This window comes from Cucumis sativus, chromosome 5 (genome assembly GCF_000004075.3).
Source record: "Cucumis sativus cultivar 9930 chromosome 5, Cucumber_9930_V3, whole genome shotgun sequence".
Classification (NCBI taxonomy): domain Eukaryota; kingdom Viridiplantae; phylum Streptophyta; class Magnoliopsida; order Cucurbitales; family Cucurbitaceae; genus Cucumis; species Cucumis sativus.
In genome coordinates, this window is record NC_026659.2 from 25,304,586 (window position 1) to 25,325,135 (window position 20,550).

At 28.6% G+C, this 20,550-nt stretch overlaps 2 protein-coding genes across 2 annotated transcripts; one reads left to right on the forward strand and one right to left on the reverse strand.

The window, feature by feature from the left end:
• Positions 1–5,314: 5,314 nt before the first annotated feature.
• LOC101215503 (cytochrome P450 71B10-like) lies at positions 5,315–8,063 on the forward strand. Its single transcript, XM_004135447.3, has 2 exons — positions 5,315–6,298; positions 7,183–8,063. The coding sequence occupies exons 1-2, from the start codon at positions 5,345–5,347 to the stop codon at positions 7,789–7,791; spliced, it is 1,563 nt and encodes a 520-aa protein (XP_004135495.3). The 5' UTR covers positions 5,315–5,344; the 3' UTR covers positions 7,792–8,063.
• A 3,461-nt stretch (positions 8,064–11,524) lies between these two features.
• Positions 11,525–13,880, reverse strand: LOC101203858 (cytochrome P450 71B37). Its single transcript, XM_004135234.3, has 2 exons — positions 12,856–13,880; positions 11,525–12,356 (listed from the first exon to the last, which is right to left on the reverse strand). Exons 1-2 carry the CDS (start codon positions 13,777–13,779, stop codon positions 11,739–11,741), a joined length of 1,542 nt encoding a protein of 513 aa, XP_004135282.3. The 5' UTR covers positions 13,780–13,880; the 3' UTR covers positions 11,525–11,738.
• Positions 13,881–20,550: the final 6,670 nt, after the last annotated feature.

Consider the following 20,550-nt stretch of genomic DNA (forward strand, 5'->3'; position numbering starts at 1 on the left):
TAATTTTAACACATTTAGAAATTTAATTTCTCAATCATGCTATTATTGAAAAGTTTAAAATGTTTCCAACCATACCACCATATGTTTGGGGCAGTTTTTGCATTGTACATCATTAAAGACTATCATCACACCCTAATATGGTTGATGACGACTTCAAATCTATTTATTTATTAAAATTAAATAAATGGAGAGGTCGGCCGTTATGCGTAGCGATCACGTCGCGACAAAGTTGATAGGTGAAGGTGAATTTAGTCGTATATTATTTAAGACATATAGTAGCTGATGCAAATTACGAACAAATATACAAATATATTGAAACACGAACAAATATACAAATACATACATACATATGACGACACTTTGGTGATCCTCAAGAGTTACGACTCCAAACAAATAATAGCCCCACAAGGCTTGTGGGTGTGGGAGGAAGATCTAATGACTTTATTGGACTTATTTCTCAATCTTCTCATATCACATCACCAACCTCGTTGAAAACGATCCATCAGAAATAAAATCAAAACAAACATTGTGATATTTTCAAATACAATCTAAACAACAATAATTTCACACATTGGACAGCCATAGAATTATATGTGATATTTTATTATAAGTGAAAATGTATTTTTTATTTAAAATAATTTTTATATATCAAAGTAAATTATTGAATAGTTATAATGAAAAATAAAGATAACTAAATTAAAGGTGCATTTCATACAATAACAAAATAGATTAAAATATTTAAAAACTATACAAATTTTTTGAATTATATTATCTGTTTAATGATAATGTTTGAGTTTGTTTCTCGCATTGTTTTAGTGATATTTAATACATAAATTATATATATTGTAAGTCTCACACAATATATTCTAGAATCTGTAGATATATACTATTACGTAGAGACAACTTTAATTTTCTTTATCTGAAAAAAGTTGTGTATACTTATTATTTTCTCCATTGTTTCTAATTTGTCTATCCTTTGTAGATTTTGAATGCCTATTCTCTCGTGTTGTGTCTATTTAAATCTTGAAGAAGATGGTGTAAGTTGTATACTTATTTTAGGTTTGTTGGTAGCTAAAGATGCCAATGTTTATTCTTTTTGTATGTAAACTACGTTTAACAGACGATGGTTATTAGTCAATCCTAGTGTACGAATATTACAAACTATATCATAACGTATATATATTAAAATGTTGACTATTTGTTTTTATATGAGTGCAATTTATTATAACAACTTTGTGATTGAACTGGTTAGCAAGACATATATTTTATTGTAAAAAAAATGTAGTAATTGAGAAATATACGACAGAAAAAAATGTCATAATATATTAGTTCATTACATTTTGTAACTGTCATCAATATAATGACATTTTATTTTATAGAAACGGTCACGATTTGCATATCCTTGACAGAGAAAAATGTTATATTATATGAATTAGTGACATTTTATAACTGTCGTCATAAAATAAAATATGACAGTTATTTGTTGTCATAAAATATTAAATAATAACATCTATTTTATGTCATGAAAATATTCATTGTGGCCATTTTTTAAAACGGTCATAGAAAAACTTTCTAAAACAATTATTATATTAAATATTACTGAATATATATTCTTTTTTTAAAAAATGTTGGATAAAAATGTTTTTCAAAAAACTTTTTAAAAAATAGTGCTGAAATACATAAAGAAAAGTTGTTGATTTCTCTTTAATTTTTTTGTTTTTTTTGAAATATAAAAAATACTCCAAGTTACTAAGATGTCAATTCATTAACAAAAAATCAAAATTGACAAATGAAATGTTGTTAACCTTTGTTAAAAAAATTCATGCAAATGTGATAATTGAACCAACTTAAGTTAAAAAAATCAATGAATGAAATTAAAAATAAATACATGTGTAAATGCATACAAGATTTAAAAGTGATGTTAATTTTAAAATTTCTAAATGATAAAGGTTTCCAATATAGTCAAAGTCATACATGACGACGAATTGACCAAGTTAAGTGAGAATTTTTCATGAGACTGCACGGAAGCATAAGATTCTCGAAGGTCAACACTACTCCGTTCTCAATTCTAATCTTATGAAAGTAAAATCTGGTAGGAAGCTCGTGATTGTGTGTAATAATTAAATGCATAATAAATTTAGAATAAAATTAAAGACTAAAATAATTCAAGATAAAAGAGAAAATGGTCAAACTCTCGAGGTAAAGCCTCCTTTCCCCAGCAGAGTTGTCAAGCTGTCGCCACGTGCCCGAGACAACGCGGAGCGGCCGACGTCCTCAAAAGAGTTAGTTTTAAAAGAAAATAAGAGTCGTGACCAATTTTTTTTACGGTGTGATTGGACACTTATAAAATAAATAGTTTTTAAAAAAAATGGTCTGCGAAGAATAGAGTTGAGTTCGAGAGTCATTTGTGTGTGGGGAAGGTATTAGTACCCACAACACCCATTTAGAAAAACGGTGGTCAAATTTCAAATCTTGAATTGAAAATATTTTTTAATTTATTTTAAAACCAATGTCTTATTTTACCCTTTATTACTCCAATGTTTGTAGCAATAATCTCATAAAATAAGTAGAATAATATTCCATTAATTATACTATATATTGAAGAAAAGTTTCACACCTTAAGAAAATGAGAAATTATTACAATTTCTCAAAATCTATCATAGGACTAGTCTTTGAATAAAGATTTTTTTAAAATATTGATTGAATTCATTTTTTCTTGGGATCAAATCTCGGACTCCCAAGGAATTTTGATCCCTCACCTCAAGAAATCTAGAAAATTAGACTTCCAAATTTCCTAGATTTCGTCGTAGAATTTTGTTTAACGAAAACAGTATAAGTTTTTAGAAAATATTGATTTAGAAAACCTTATGAAATCATAGGTTAAATTTTGAAGGTTTTGAAAAAACATAAAACATTTATAGCATTAGCGACAAATTTGCTAAATGATTAAAAAAAACTTTATTTTAAAACATTAAAAAATTTAAATACAAACAGTATCTAACAAATAATTATTATGATTTTAACGTGAATAAGTAATAGAAAAGAAACATCGTAACAACAAATAATAACAACAAACAAAATGGGGAAATAAAAAAAGGTAAAAGGAAAAGAATAAGGAAAGTATAAATTAAGAAAGAAAGAAAAGAAAACAGCAACATGTATAAAATTAAAAACAAAAATGAAGAGAATAATAGTAATAAATTACAATTATAATTATTAATAAGAAGAAGAATAATAGGTAAAAAAGAAAACAAAACAGTAATAGTAATAAAATAGTAATAATAACCATAAAAGAAAACAGTAATAATAAAAAAACAATAATGATAATAGCTATAATAATAATAAATTTTCATCTATCCTCGTCTTTCCCTCTATATTTTAGAGAAGAAAATAAAAGTTAAGAGCTGGAATAAGAAAAAAGTAAAGAAATATGTATTGTTATTGATGATTTTTGCATTCGTTGTTGAAGTTGAGTTTTCTATAACTATGGTAGATCTCCGGAGAGAGATTGTTAATTCAATATAGTATTTAGGGAAGCGTAAATATGATGAAAGTGAAGGGATCTCATTCTTAGAGGGAGCCATCTTGTCATATATTTTTGTGACGTTGTGCTTGATATTATGTTCTGTATTAAATACGTTTGCCTTTTCATATATGACATTTTCATTTCTCGTAAAAAATGAGTTTAACTCTAAAACATTTTTCTATATTAATAAATATTTACATTACTTAAAATAATTTCTCATTTTCTTTTTTATTTTACAAATTAATTACTAGATCACGTTAATATAAAGGACCGAAAGCGTATACATAGTGAACAAATGAATTAATAAATCTTCAAAATGTAAATTTTAAAAACTTTTTCACTGAAAGCAAACAAAACTCAAGGGTAAAAGTTCTGTATTCTAGATTTTTGGATTGGCTACTGTGAACACATATATTTGTTAGCTTCCTTTCGATGACTTTTAGACTGACCTCAATAATTAACTTATAGCAGCCTTCTTCCTGCTAAAAATGGCTACTGCTGTCCCTTTAAGTGTGCTGTGTGGCCATCCTTTAAGTATCAAAATTCATGGAGTTTTCAAGATGCAGATGTACCTGGCTACATATGTTTTACACCAGAATATAATGGGCCAATTGTCTTCAAAAGAGAACGAAGGACTCTACCTATTCATCAATGATGGTCCAATCTAGTAATTGTACTATCTAGCTTTTTTGAAAATATTAAGGTGGCACCCAATAAAAAAATGTGACATGTGACACTTTTTAAAAAAATTATTTGTTAATATTTTTTTTCTGTGGGTAAAGGTGAGGAAGAGAACAAATTCGACTGCAGGTAAAGAGAAATGTCTATGAGGAGCTAGCTCATACAATTTTAACGTCATTCCTTACGTATACCATATTTTACTAGAAACGTGCGCATCCAATCGAAGTTCCACATTGGTTAGATAAGGAGATAATCTTTGGTATATAAGTGAGAACAACTATCCTCATTGGGATGAGGTCTTTTGAAATGATATCAAAATCACAAGTCATGAGATCATGAGAGTGTATAACCAAAGTGGATAATATCATACATTTGTAGAGATATTTAGAGGTTTGCTATCCTAACAAAACGTCTAATATTAAGATAACAACTCTAAAAATATCTTCGTAGTTATTTTTTTATATTATTCATTTTGATGGCTAAAATTAATAGTCGTTGTAATGATTTAAATAAGACTTTTGTACCCATGTAACCTAAATATATTCATCTTAATTACACAATTGTCTAAGAATATTAATCATATATTATTCCTCTTTCTCAATATTTCATTCCAGCATATATCATGCAAGACTTTCTCTAATCAGTGATGGTAACAAAAATATAAACTAAATAATATAATTCTATAAGTATGCAAGACCAAAAGTAGATAGACAAGAAACTTAAATGTGCATGAAAGGTAAGAATTTTTTTTATAAATTTTAAGAATTGTTCAACATTGTCAAAAAAAATTTTTTAACAATATCTCAAATGGAAGTTAATAGCTTTGCAAAGGTGAAAATTATTGGAGACAAGATTGTAAATAATATGGTTTGTTGTTTTTACTATCCAATACAACTTTTCTTTTAATTTAAACTTTTATGATTGTGTACAATTTTAATTAATTTTTACCAGACTTGTAACATTGCTTCACTGGTTGGTAAATTTAATTATCATTTTTTTAAATAACGAGCACCATAGAAGTGCTTGTCATAGATTGAACTTGTCTAAGTGGTATTGTCATGACTTCCATCTCAGTGAGCTTCCTCATTCCACTTGTGTATTAAATATATATATATATGATAAAAGATCCCTATATATATGACCTTGGAAATGCACTGTTACATTGTTGAGATGAAGATTGATAGCATTTTCATATGGTTTCCTCTCCTCTTTCTCTCAACTTCTCTACTTCTTCTCAAAACCAAAAGGCTTATTTACAGCAACAACAAGAAGCTTATCATTAATCCTCCTCCAAGCCCTCCGAAGCTTCCTTTATTGGGTCATTTACATCTCCTTGGCTCCCACCCTCATCGCTCTTTATGCAACCTTTCACGAACACACGGCCCCATCATGCTCCTGAAACTCGGTTCTATCCCGACCGTCGTCATCTCTTCCGCAACAGCCGCGAGAGAGCTATTCAAACACCACAATCTCGCATCTTGCAACCGCCCTCGCTTAACAGGAAGTGGAAGATTATCCTACAACTTCCAAGACCTGGCTTTTTCCCCATATGGTGAGCGTTTTAGAGAGCTTCGAAAGATTTTCATACTCGAGCTCTTTAGTACTAAACAATCATTTCATCGTATTAGAGAAGAGGAAGTGAGTTTGCTCATAAACTCAATCTCTCAACAATCCATAAACTTTTCTTCAAATCCAATTGATTTGAGTGAAAAAAGCTATTCTCTTACTGCCAATATTACAACAAGAATTGCTTTTGGGAAGAGCTTTAGAGGGGGTGAATTAGATAACCAAAATTTTCGAAAGGTTATGCATAGAATAACTGGTGTCCTAAAAAGCTTCTCCATTACCGATTTCTTTCCGAGTTTCGGTTGGATTGTTGATCGAATCAGTGGTGTTCATGGGAAGTTGGAGAAGAGCTTTGGTGAGATGGATGCTTTTTTTCAAAAGGTAGTTGATGATCGTATAAACATGGACAAGGCAACTTCTGGAAATGAAGAAAACATTGTTGATGTTTTGTTGAGAATGAAGAGAGATGGCTTTCAATTTGATGAACTCGTCCTTACTCAAGATTGCATTAAAGCACTAATCATGGTAATAAGCTAAATATTTTAAAATTTTGATTAGATGGTTCTATATTTTATAATCATTTCATTCTTAAAAATTAATTAGATTTTTTCACATTCGAACAATTACAGAGTGATCAGTTCATCCTTAGAAACATTTAACTTAACTAAAGAAAAAAAGAAAAACGGCAATTTGTAGTGGTCTCCCATTGGAGCTGTAATATAGTATATAGCAAAAAATATTACTTAGGTTAGATGAAAAAATTTTATGGAGTAAAGTTGCATCAAGATGGGTGCAACATAGCCAGAAACCCAGATATACATATTTTATCATGCATCACTTATTTTTGTAATATGTTTAATCACAAGTTATGATAAACTTAACTTTACTTTTAAAAAAAAAATTATCATTTTATCTTTTTTTTCTTTTGTGACAGGTACATAATATGATATTGCATCTAACATATTTTTTCCTCGTAATATATATATATAGAATTTTTATAATAGTAGATTTTACAAAATATTTACAACATATAGCAAATTCTATCAACAATTCTATCAGTGATAGTTATTGATATTTTTTTTATCAATGATAGAATAAATTTTTTTATTATAACTTGTAAATATTTTAATTTATTTTTCTAATTTTAAAAATGTCTCTATATATATTCGTTTTCAAAATATATAAATGTTTAGGTGCATCTAATGTTTATGCATTTTATAAAATTATTCAAGTAGATTATTTACTTCTCTTTTAAGTTATTTTAATTATTTTTTTGGTAGGGTTAGAAAGAGTCTAACATAAAAATGTGTGTGTCAATATTCTATTTTAAGATTTTTAAAGCAAAAAAATCAAACCAAATTCAAGTTTCATTTTTTCTTTTTATCTCAAAGAAGTGTTGTTCTTTTTAGGATATCTTTTTAGCTGGAGTGGAAACAGGAGCAACCACCATTGTTTGGGCAATGACAGAGTTAATTAGAAACCCAAGAATAATGAAAAGGCTACAAACTCATATCAGAAGCCACATAAAAAAAGATCAAGTAAAAGAAAAGGACCTGGAAAGGCTTCCCTATCTAAAAATGGTAGTGAAAGAGGTTCTAAGGTTGCATCCACCAGCCCCACTTCTCCTTTCAAGAGAAATCACATCTCATTTTAAGCTTAATGGTTATGATATACATCCCAAGGCTCATCTTCATGTTAATGTGTGGGCCATTGGACGAGATCCAGAATGTTGGGATAACCCTGAAGAGTTTATCCCAGAAAGATTTATGGAAAATAACATTGATTATAAAGGACAGAATTATGAATTATTACCTTTCGGAGGTGGTAGAAGAGTTTGTCCAGGAATGAATATGGGAATCTTTACAATAGAGTTGACATTGGCTAATTTGTTACTTTGTTTTGATTGGAAATTGGGAGATGGAATGAAAGAAGAAGATGTAGATATGGAAGAGAATTTTGGTCTTGCTGTTGCCAAAAAGTTACCTCTAACACTTGTTCCCGTCCCTTACTTAGCTTAAACTACCTCTTAGTTTATTTGCTACCCTAATGGAATAAATATGTTGCTCAAATGGACCACCCTAGCTTTTAGTTATATATTGTAATTTAGAGTTCTAAAATGTTTATATGATAACCTACCTCTCTCTATATATATAAGAACTTATGTTAGAAGAAGATACATTTTTGGTTTTGGGGTTAGATTTAGTTATTTATTAATATTTTGTTTGTATGCTTATTTCACCCCTCAGATGGGAATTTAATTTCTATTATATGCCTAACTCTTTTAAAATGATATGTTTTTTTTTCTTTTAAGTTTTGAGTTTTTTTTTTTTTTTCTATTATCAACAATTGATCAAGTAAGGGTAAAAATTGCAACATTTGTTTAAGTTATTTAATGTTTAATTAATATGACGATGAAGTTAGAAGTGTTGATGGCAAAATCTAGACAAAGAGAGTCTATTGATCGACCTTTACCTGTCATGAATTTGTATTTTGGAAAGAGGTCACTTGCAAAGCAGCCAAAATAACATATCTTGATGTTTGCTTGCTCAAAGGCACTCTAAATTTTAAGTTGATTAGTCTTTGAGTAAGAAATTTAGGAGATGAGTTTATTCGATATGAAAGTTTAAAGGATTTAGACTTCATTTATCCTTTCAAAAATAAGACTCTGTCTGGGTTGGGTTGGACTAAACATATATAATAGTTGAAGAAAAATACATATATTTGTCTTGAAAAAATACTTACAAACTGCACATCCCATATGCATAAAAATTATCTAATCAATGATATGTTAGGTGACAATTTTTTTTCATTTCCGTTTAGATAATTCAATTCTTTTTTTTGTGGGTATAATGGAAATGCGATACATATAGATATCAGTGCATTAAATGCACTCATTTACTACTCTTTGTATCATTTAATTTACTTGGTTGCATTTCATTTAGTTTATTTTTCACATCGTTGAACTTTTTTTATCTTTTGCAGCAGATTCAACTCTATCTACCAATATATCACATAGCAAAATTATTATTACTACTATTATTATTATAATAGAAGAAGAATGAAGAAAAGAGTTTACTAGAAAATTGTAATGAAATACTGAATTATACCTAATATTGTTTTGGGTAATGTTAATCAATGGTAGCAATATTTTCCAAGATAATAAGTATATAGGGAGAACTGTTATCAATCCAAAAGATAAAGATTGGCCTTGGCATTACGTTAATCTCAGACACAAATTTCGCTCTACTAACCAAATGTCTATGGATGTATCAATGTGAGCCAAAATCTGTATGGAGATCTATCATAGATGCTATTCCAACTTGTTGGGAGATTTTTCACATAAAGGAAATGATAGCAGCTCAAATGCTCCTTGGAGATCCATACATAAAAGGATTGAGTGGTATATAAAAGCAACATGAAATGGAAAGTGAATAATGATAAATAATAGAGGCCTATCGACTTCAAAAGGCAAGTTTTTTTTTTTTTTTTGTTAATTACACACTCTCTATTATATCTCTAAATATCAATGTTTTGTTATAGTCGTATGGGCTTATCTCTAGCTTTTGAACTTTTTGTTCCCTTGCGCTTTTATGAATATATATTGGGTATGATAGAGGTTCATTTAGTATCTTTAAAAGGGTGCACCTACTAACCCACCGTTCGTATCCTTTTTAAAAAAGAACAATAAACTAATCAACAATGAATAACATTTTGAAGGATTTTCAACATTGAATATATATTATATACATTATTTAGAGGTAGCCTCTTGGAAAATTGGTGATTTGTCATGTAGCCACCTATTTTTATCCTACCAATAATTTTCTCTAAAAATAATATTAGTAATAATGGTTAAACTTTTATTTATTTATTTTTAGAAAAAAAGGTAAAAAATTTAGTAATAACATATATTATTGATATCTCATTTTCATTATTTTAGGACATAAAAATAAATCAACTTATTTTAAATAAAATATTTTAATATCACATCTATATTATTTGTACTATTTAAAGAAAAAAATAAATGAATTTGTTTTAAATAAAATCTTCTAATATCAATTTTAAGTATTTTATATCATTTTAGGAAAAAAAAGAAAATTAATTTCAAAAAAAAAAATCTTTTAATATCCATTTAATTTATTTATTTATTTTACAAAATCTCAAAAAATCGCATTTAGTTTAGTTTATTTATTTTAGGAAAATGAAATTTACCTTATTAATATAATATCAAATTTGGATTATTCTTTTCTTATTTTTTTTATTGTTATTATGTTTCCATTCTTTTACCATTCACGTTCATATATCATAATTATTGTTATATGCACTTAAATGTAACTCTTTGTATTTAAATTTTTTAATGTTTTAAAATTCTTCCAATTTAAAATTCTTTATGTTTTAAATAAAAGACATTTTTTTATAAAAAAAATCATTTAGCAAATTTGTCTCTAATGCTATAAATGTTTCATGTTTTTTCAAAACCTTCAAAATTTAACATATGATTTCATAAGATTTCCTAAACCAGTCTTTTCTAAAAACTTATACCGTTTTCCTTAAAAAAAATCCTACGATGGAATCTAAAACTTTCTGGAAGTCCGTTATTTCTAGATTTTTGAGGTGAGGGATCAATATATTTGGAAGTCCGAGATTTAATCTCAAGAAAAAATGAATTTAATTAGTATTTTAAAAAAATCTTTATTCAAAGACTAGCCTAGGATAGATTTTGAGAAATTGTAATAATTTCTCATTTTCTTAAGGTGAGAAATTTTAAATTTGTAATCTTAATTAATGGAATATTATTCCACGCTTCAAACATTGAAGCAATAGGGTAAAATAAGACATTAGTTTAAAAATAAATTAAAACATATTTTCAATTTAAGATTTTAAATTTGGGCACCGTTTTTTAAATGGGTGTTGTGAGGTGCTAATAACTTCCCCACACAAATGACTCCCGAACTCAATTCAATTTTTTTCGCAGACAATTTTTTTTGTTTACTTTATTTCGGTATCCAATCACACCGTAAGAAAGATTGGTGGCGACTCTTATTTTATTTTTAAACTAACTCTTTTAAGGACGTCGGCCGCTCCGCTTCGTCTCGGGCACATGGCGACATGTCATATATATATATATATATATATATATATATATATATATATATAACCTAATCAACAAGAGAAGTGAAGTAGAAAGCAACGACACTTTCACATGGAGCGTTGAATTTTGGAAAAAAACTTGGTTGCAATCGGGATTAATAAAGTTCTTTATATCGTATACGTTGCTTTCAAATGAACTTCATTTCTAAATTTTTGAAGGACAATAGAGGACGTGATTGGAGAGTGATTAGTCACCGAAAGCAGGATTTGAACAACTACAATAGCAGCAAATATTATCAACATTCAACCCAATTAGCTAACCTATATCTACATCATCGTCCTTTACTTTATTTTCAATTGATATAAATTGTCCATTACTTGTTCCCAATCCAAACAGCGGGTCCACTTCCAGAAAGCTCTAAAAATTGAAAGACACTATAAGAAATGAAGTGATGTATATTATTTGAATTATTGAGGACAGTAACCCAATCATCGTCCTTTATTTATATAATTTGATGTAGTTTTATTATCTACCACCATCTACATGTTACATTCTTTCTCAAATTATAAATTTATTATTTTAGACAAATCAAATTAAGGTGTGTTTTTTATTGGTCAAATTGAGTACAACAATAGAATAACCAACAGCTAAAAACTCAAGGATAGAAAAGATGCTTTCATATATGATACTTGATTTTTTTCAAAAGAAAAAAAAGAAGGAATATGAAAAAAAGAAACATAAATAAGACAAATATAAGAGTTGATTTTATGGCCAATATAATGTCGTTGCAAATTACAATAATATAACAAAACAGGGGAAGACCCAATATTAGAGCAAGTTTAGGTTTGTATCCATGACAGGAAGATGAAATGAGTATTAATTGGAGTTGAAGCAAGGAATTGGAAGAAGTTGAAGAGGTGATTTCTTGGAAACTGTAATACCAAATTCCTCTTCCATGTCTAAATCTTCTTCTTTCATTCCATTTGGTAATTTCCAATCAAAACACATTAACATATTAGCCAACGTCAACTCTACCGTTGCAATCCCCATATTCACACCTGGACATATTCTTCTACCAGCTCCAAATGGAATTAACTCGAAGTTTTGTCCTTTGTAATCAATATTACTTTCCATAAACCTCTCTGGACAAAACTCTTCTGGGTTTTTCCAAGAATCAGTGTCTCTTCCAATTGCCCATGCATTCACATGAATACGAGTTTTTGGATCGATATTGTAACCATTGAGCTTAAAATGAGACATGGTTTCTCTTGGAAGCAACATTGGGGCGGGTGGATGAAGCCTCAAAGCCTCCTTCACCACCAATTTTAGATATGGAAGCTTTTCGATCTCGTTCTCCTTCACTTGATCTTGCCCAATTATGGTGCTTCGGATTTCATGTTGTAGCTTCTTCATTACTTTTGAATTTCTAACTAGCTCCGACATTGTCCAAACAAGTGTGTTTGCTCCTGTTTCTACTCCAGCTAGAAATAAATTCTTAAATCACACACATCAAAAAGATAAACATAAGTGTGTTTGATCATGTCAGTTGAAAAAAACTAAACATATATAGATGTACAATGACATTGAGACACACCTATGATTGGGGGTAGGGAAGTTTGAATCATAGTTTTCACAAGTACTAATACGCTCGGATGCTAGTTGAACTATGTTACAAGAGAAAATTACTTACCTTGATATGCCATGCAAACTTTAAAATTTTCATTTTGTAACCTCTCTTGTTACTTGTTTGGAATTCTCATTTATATATTTTTTTTAAAAAAAAAAGTTTCCGAACTTATTTGTAATTTTTTATTTTTTTAAAACAAACAATAAATATGACATAAAATCTTTTGAATATTACCTTGCCAAAACTAATGGGTTTTGTTAGAGAATCTGCATTAAAAAATTAAAAAGATCCTCACAAATTATAAGAAATAATTTAAACGATTTTGGGATGAAACTAAATGTTATGCCTAAGAAATTTAAGATTTACCATGACAACTGCCTTGATGCAATCTCGAGTGAATTTCATTGAACCAAATTCATAGCAATCTCTCTCCATTCTCAACAAAACATCAAGAATGTTTTCTTCTTTTTGACAAACTGTCCTAAAGTTAATACGATCCTCAATTACATGTTCTAAAAAAGCATCCAACTCCTTAAAGTTTTTCTCTAGTCGTCCATGAACACCGGTGAGCCGATCAATAATCCATCCGAAACTAGGAAAGAAATCACTTGCCGAGAAGCATCCGATCGCCGCACTCGCTCTTTGTATAACCCCCTCAACATTACCATCATCTAGTTCACTTTCACTCCCTCTAGTACTCTTTCCAAACGCAATCCTAGTAATGATATTAGACGTGAGAGAATACGATTTTGTTGTAAAATCAAATAGAGTTGAAGAAGATGAGGATTGAGAGATGGAATTCACAAGTTGATTCACTTCCTCTTCTCTAATATGTTGAAAAGATTGCACACGTTTGGGACTAAAGAGCTCAGCGATATAAATCTTACGAAGCTCCCTCCAGTGATCGTCGTAAGAGGAAAAAATCAAATCTAAGAAGTTGTATGAATATTTTGCGGTCGCCGCTAAGCGAGGGCGGCTACAAGAAGCAAGGTCATGACATTTGAACAACTCTTTTGCAATCTTTGCAGAAGAAATGATGACGGTCGGGACGGAGCCAAATTTGAGGAGCATAATGGGACTGTGGGTTCTGGAAAGGTTCCATAAGGAGCGATGGGGGTGAGAGCCAAGGAGGTGTAAATGACCTAACAAAGGAAGCTTGGGAGGGCTTGGAGGAGGAAGAAATTTATGGTTATTGTTGTGTTTAAGTTCAACATTTTTCTTGGTTTTTAGAAGGATCAGAGAACATAAGAAAAAGAGAAGAGAAAGGACACAAATGGAAAGGCTATTCATATTGTATGACTCAACTATAGCATTTGAGAGATGAAGATCAAAAAGAAAGGTACAAAGTAATGGACATTGTGTTGGTAGGGTTATATAGGAAATATAAGTCAATTATATCTATATCTATATATATATACACACATGCATTCGGATTCAATATAACTTGTATATCACTTTATTGTGCACTTTATAATACTATGTAAATTTTTATCTAAAGGGAAATGGGGTTGAATTTAACTCCATACAACGCCCATTTTTTAACAAAAACAATAATTAATTTTTTTCGTCACATGACATATTTTAATTGGCTAAACCCTTTTGTACTTGAGATTTTTTGAGTTTACAAGAAAAAAGAAAAAAAATGATAATACATTTTTTATAAGTACCAAAATTTACTCCATAGTTTTTAAATAATTTATGAAAAAATGACGCTTTTAGCGTATTTAGTTGGGATCCTCTAATACCTACTAATGATCACACCAGCTTCGTATCTTCCTTCTGAAGTAGACAATCATAATAGAGTGATGATAATTAAAACTTAGTTATCATTAACCCGATCTTAATACTAATAACATAAGTTAACGTGGATTTGATACTTTAGATAAAATTTCAACTTTCAATTAACCAAATCTTTGTAATATATGTGTATGTATGTATGAGAAATTAGGTCGCTGTCTTTCTCCAATCACACTAATTAATTATTGGTAACAAATATGGACAAAAACGTAAGAGAATCTTTTCTGAATGACAACTATACAAGATAATCTTTTTTTTTTTCCTCTACCCTCTTGTACTCTATCAATATAGATTTATTTGTTTTTTTCCAAATTGAAGAATTAGGTTTGAACAGTGTTGCAAAAGTGAATGATTTGATTCCCCCAATTATATGTATATGGTTCTACAATTTTGGAAAGTTTTGGTCATTTTTTCTTTTTCTTTCATCCTTATTTAAAGAAATCAACCTTTTCAAATATAACAAAATTAATCAATATTTACCAAATTTTCATAGTGTTTTAGAGGTTGATCTGTAGAGTTGGTCATACTAGAAAAAGATTATGATCACCAAGTGTTCATCTATTAAGATGACATATTTTGCACATGTTATGCTTAGTTCTAAAAGCAATTTTTTATATACAAACATGGTGGATTTGAACTACTCGATGTGTAAGTTAAGCTAAATTCTTGATGTGATCATTTTTTTGATATATATTATAACCTATTTAAAATTTATATTAATGAACATATTTAATTTTTTATGGTTATTTAGGGTGATGATCCTAAGGTTCAGAGAAGTACTTGATGGAAAATTTAGATATATGCAGCGGAAATCGATCGAATTTTATTTACTTCATTGTTGTTTAATTTGCTTGTACTGTGTTATTTCAATTGTTTTATGAAGGTCACCTATTTTTCTATAATACAGATCTACTGTTGGTTGGTGCACATAATTAAGATCAGAGATTAGTCTCTTTGTCAAAAAAATTTCAACAACATTTTCTATGTCATCAAATTAGACATTAAACTTAAATAAATGTTAAGTTTTTTGTTTCTAAAGGTCGTCACGTGCTCGATTGAAACGAAGCATAGTGGTCGACGTCCTCAAAGTGTGTTAATTTTAAAATAAAACAAAAAAAAGTCGCTAACAATCTTTTTACAGTGTGATTGGACACCCAAATAAAGTAAAGTTTAAAATAAAATCATAAAAAAATGGTATGCAAAAAACTAGATTGAGTTGAGTTCAAATGAGGAAGGTGTTGGCATCCCACAACACCACTTTAAAAAGTCGTGGCTAAATTTCAAATCTGAATTTGAAAATATTCAATTTTTTAAAATTAATGTCTTATTTTATCCCACATTACTTCAATGTTTGAAGCAATGATTTCATAAAATAAGTGGAAAACATTCCATCAATTATGCTATATTGAAGAAAATTTTCTCACATCAAGAGAGTGAAAAATCAGTACAGATTTTCAAAATATGTCGTACAAATAGCTTTCTAATAAAGAGATTTTTAAAAAAAATAATTAAAATCAGTTTTTTTTATTGAATCTCGAACTCCCAAAGATGTAATCTCACACCTCAAGAATTCTAAAAATTCAAACTCCCAAATTTTCTAGATTTTTTTTGTTTAAAAAAAATTATATAAGTTATTAGAAAAAATTGATTGAAAAACGAATTAAATCATAAATAATTAAATTTGGAACGTTTGTAAATACATAAAAATTATAACTTCAAAGAAATTAAATTTCTGAATGATTTTTGAAAGAAAAAAATTGTAAAAGAATTTAAATGACAACGACTTAAAAAAAAATTCTAATGATTTTGAAAGGTTGTGAAATGAGCTATGGGGAAGAGAGGCAATTAAAATGAGTTGTCAATGGCCTAAGAAAGGAAGCATTGGAGGGGATGGAGGAGGAAGGAAAATTTTGTTTGTTCTTCTAATATTTACTTTATTTCGGTGTCTAATCACACCTTTTTAAGAGAGGCAATTTGGTTTGTGTTTATCTTGAAAAAGAGTAAAGAAGATAAGAGGAAGGTTATAAGGATATGGAAGAATCCATATGAAGTAAAATGGTATTATGCATTATCATGTGAAGATGACTATTTGGTCAATTTCTTAGTGACTTAGTTTAATGAAAAGTTAATGTATTTATGGAAAGAACGACGACCAGAAAAACATATAGGAGATTAATTTTCAGCCCTACAAAACAAAACCCTACATGATTTCTTTTTATATCATGTTCAAATGGTTAATTATAGTCTAATTAAATCATAACAAAAATTTCATTAACTAATTATAATATCACTTTATATCATATATTTTTTTAAGATTGAAACTCTTATATTTTTATTGACATCGATATTGTCGCCACGTGCCCAAGACGACGCGGAGCGGCCGACGTCCTCAAAAGAGCTAGTTTTAAAATATAACAGAAGTCGCCATCAATCTTTTTTACTGTGTGATTGGACACCGAAATAAAATAAACAATTTTAAAAAAATGGTCTGCAAAAAAATTGAGTTGAGTCCGAGGGTCATTTGTGTGTGGGGAAGGTATTAGTACCCCACGACACTCATTTAAATAAACCGTGTCCAAAGTTCAAATCTTGAATTGGAAATGTTTTTTAAATTTATTTTTAAACCAATGGTCTTATTTCACCCATCATTACTTCAATATTTGAAGCAATGATGTCATAAAATAAGTGGAATAATATTCCATTAATTAAGACTACTTTGAATAAAAGATTATTTTAAAAAAAACATTGACTAAATTCATTTTTTCTTGGGATCAAATTTCAGACTTCCAAAGATATTGAACACTCACCTCAAGAATCTAGAAATAACAGGTTCTAGATTCCATGATTTTTTTTAGAATGATAAAATTTAAAGATAAATACGATATAAGGAAAAATAAATAAATAATTGATATGAAATATCATGGTAATATTGCAAAGTGTAAAAAATATCCATAAATTTAATATTACATGATAATAATTATTATGCAGGCAAAAAAAGCAAGTTAAAAAAATAAATATAAAAGGAAAATACAATTGGTAGACAACTACAACGAATAAATATATAAATAATAATAATAATAAAAGATAAAAGGAAAAGAAAAGGAAGTTTTCTTTTTTTTTTAAACCTTGCCGCCACCCATATATATAATAATAATAATAATACACAAAAATCATCGATGAGGTGCGGATCCTTGGGAGTAAATCCCTACTACATGAACCTCCAACAAAGTGTATTTTAAAATGGAATTTGATTTGCTAAGGAGGAACAAAAACAAAAACAAAAAAAAAAAGTAAAACACTAATGTAATGAAATGAATAAGAAAACTCACCTTTTTAAGAGATTCTCTCTAAAAATTTAGGGTTTAGACTTTTTGTAAGAAAATTTTCTCCAAATAATTCTTTGTTCAAAAAAACTCTTCCCCAAAGAATTTTTTGTTTAAGAAACTTTCCTCCTCTTTTTCAAAATGACAAGGGTCCCTATTTACAGACCCTGAGTGTACCACAAATTAAAAAAATAATAATAATAAAATCAAATTTTGATATTATATTAATAAAAACAAATTTTTATTTTTCTAAAATAAATTAAATGAGATATTTTGAGATTTTGTGAAAAATAAATTAATATATCAAATGAATATTAAAATACTTTTACTTAAAATTAATTTTCTTTTTTCCTAAAATAATTTAAGTAAGTGAAAATTGATATTAGAAGATTTTATTTAAAACAAATTCATTTCTTTTTTCCTAAATTAGTACAAATATAATATTAAAAGATTTTTAAAAAACAAATTGATTTATTTTTGTTTCCTAAAATGATGAAAATGAAATATTATAAGATATTATGTATTATTAATTTTTTTACTTTTTTTTAAAGTAAATAAATAAATAATTTAGCAATTATTACTAATATTAGTATTTAAAAAAAGATATATATATGTAGGATAAAAATAGGTGGCAAGAGATATTTCGCCATGCTAACATGTTTGCTCGACCAAATGGACTCAAATTGACACCTCTTCCACTTGCACACTTTGTTTATTACCACACACTCCTTGTGGTGGAGAAGTCTATTAGTATTATTCATCCCATTTCCAATTATTATTCATTACATCATCTAATTTCTCTCATTTTTCCTCACAAAAATTGGCATCTTATCGATCAACAATAAATTATTTTCTAGATGAAATCTTTTCATACTTTCTTATTTCTACTTTTCTTTTTCCTTTTACATAGATTTGTTGTTCCTCCTTTTGACACTCTTCCTCTCCCCTCCTCTATCTCTTTCATTCTCAATTCAATTAACATCTCCTTTCCTTTGATTAACTGATTTAGTGTCATCAAGCTTAAGGGATTAAGCGTTTTAGTAAGTTCATTCTAGAAGCACAAGAACATTGTTACAATAAGAAGATTATCATTAATGAAAAGTTGTTTCCACACACGTCTTGAACACATTTATTTTACATAAGAGTTTAAGAAAGATGATGATACTAACACTAAGAAATGGAATTTGTCATTATCATCTACTCCATCTTTATCCATTTTCAGTATTAGGCAACCAATTTTAGTGTCTTGATTTCTTCAAAAAACCTAATCATCTTCCCTTTATCATCCAAACAAAACGCAACCCATCTACTTTTACTTCATTAACTTACTAACTACCATTTCAATTAATTATATTTCTTTTCCTTATGAAAAAAATTAATAGTAAATAGCTCTATTAACAAAATGGAGTAAAAATATTTACAAAAATAGCAAAAATGTTACCAATCAACGGATAAATTTTTTAAAATATCAAATCCGTTATTCAGTGTATATTATTATTGATAGTTACTAAAATCAACTCATACCACTTATCTCCCAAATTGAAAATTAATTATAGCTATTGTGCTATATATAATATTTTTTGCAAATATAATTATTTTATCACACCTATTAACTTATTACATACCATTCAAATGATCTTACTTCTCTCTATTTGCAGTATTGGATAACGATTATCGTACAATTATCTCGCCATAAGCTTCTCTCTATATCGTGATCATTGGAGAGAAGTTCGAAAATTTTACGTGATTTGTCTATAATTGTCTACGTGATTTGTAAATTTCCGTATCCTCCTTCCTTATTTTTTATAGTGAATATTCTGTTGGAATAAATGGTTATGATTCTTCATGAATGGTGTATCATGAGTGGATGCATCATTTCATGAAAAGTTGGAATAAATGGTTATGATACTTCATGAATGGATGCATCATTTCATAAAAAGTTAAATCATTTCATGAAAAGTGTCATTAACTAAAGGACATGACTTTTTGAATGGTCACAAAAAGTCTATAAATAAGTCATTTTGTTGAGAGAAAAGAACATAGAAAAAATCATTTGTCTTCAATAAACAAATTTCTCTCCATATCCACAATCTTAACGTTCGATAGATTCACAAGGTTTCGTTCGTAGATCTTCTATACGGGGTGCTACACTTAGAAGAAAGTTGATCAGTTCTATCTGGGAGGCAATTACTCTAAATTCTCAAGCACTAGGGTGAGTAAATCTGTCTTAAGGAGACAACGTGAATTCGTTGAGCTCAGATTTATATTTGTGTATGATTTTTCTGTTCACTGTGATAATAATATACCTAGCAATTGATAATCTATATAACAATCTTAAGACAAAATTTATATTTCACACATATACAAATTAGTTTGTTTTATATATACATATTGGTTAGATTTTTTTTTATCACACTAAGCCTATTAACTTGAATGTGTTAAATATTTTTTGTTATTCAAGTATCTCATTAAGAAAATTAACTTGATTTATTTTAATTATTTCTTTTTGTTTCAAATATCATAGTAAGTATATTAACCGTAAGATTTCATCTTTAATTATTTGTTTAACTTTATTTGTTTTGAAGATATGACTTCAACAAACTTTAATTCTCCTATAACTGGTGTTGCCCATGGGGAGAAACCAGAAAAATTTGGTGGTGTTGATTTCAAACGTTGGCAACAAAAAATGTTGTTCTATCTCACCACTTTAAATTTGGCAAAGTTTCTCACCGAGGATGCTCCCATTTTACCTGAGGGAGAATCTGACAAAGAAAAGCAACTTGCAGTTGATGCATGGAAACATGCATAATATCTTTGCAAGAATTACATTTTGAATGGGTTAGATAACACACTATACAATGTGTATAGTAGTGTTGATTCGGCCAAAAATCTATGGACTTCATTAGAGAAGAAGTACAAAATTGAAGTTGCTCTGTCGTTG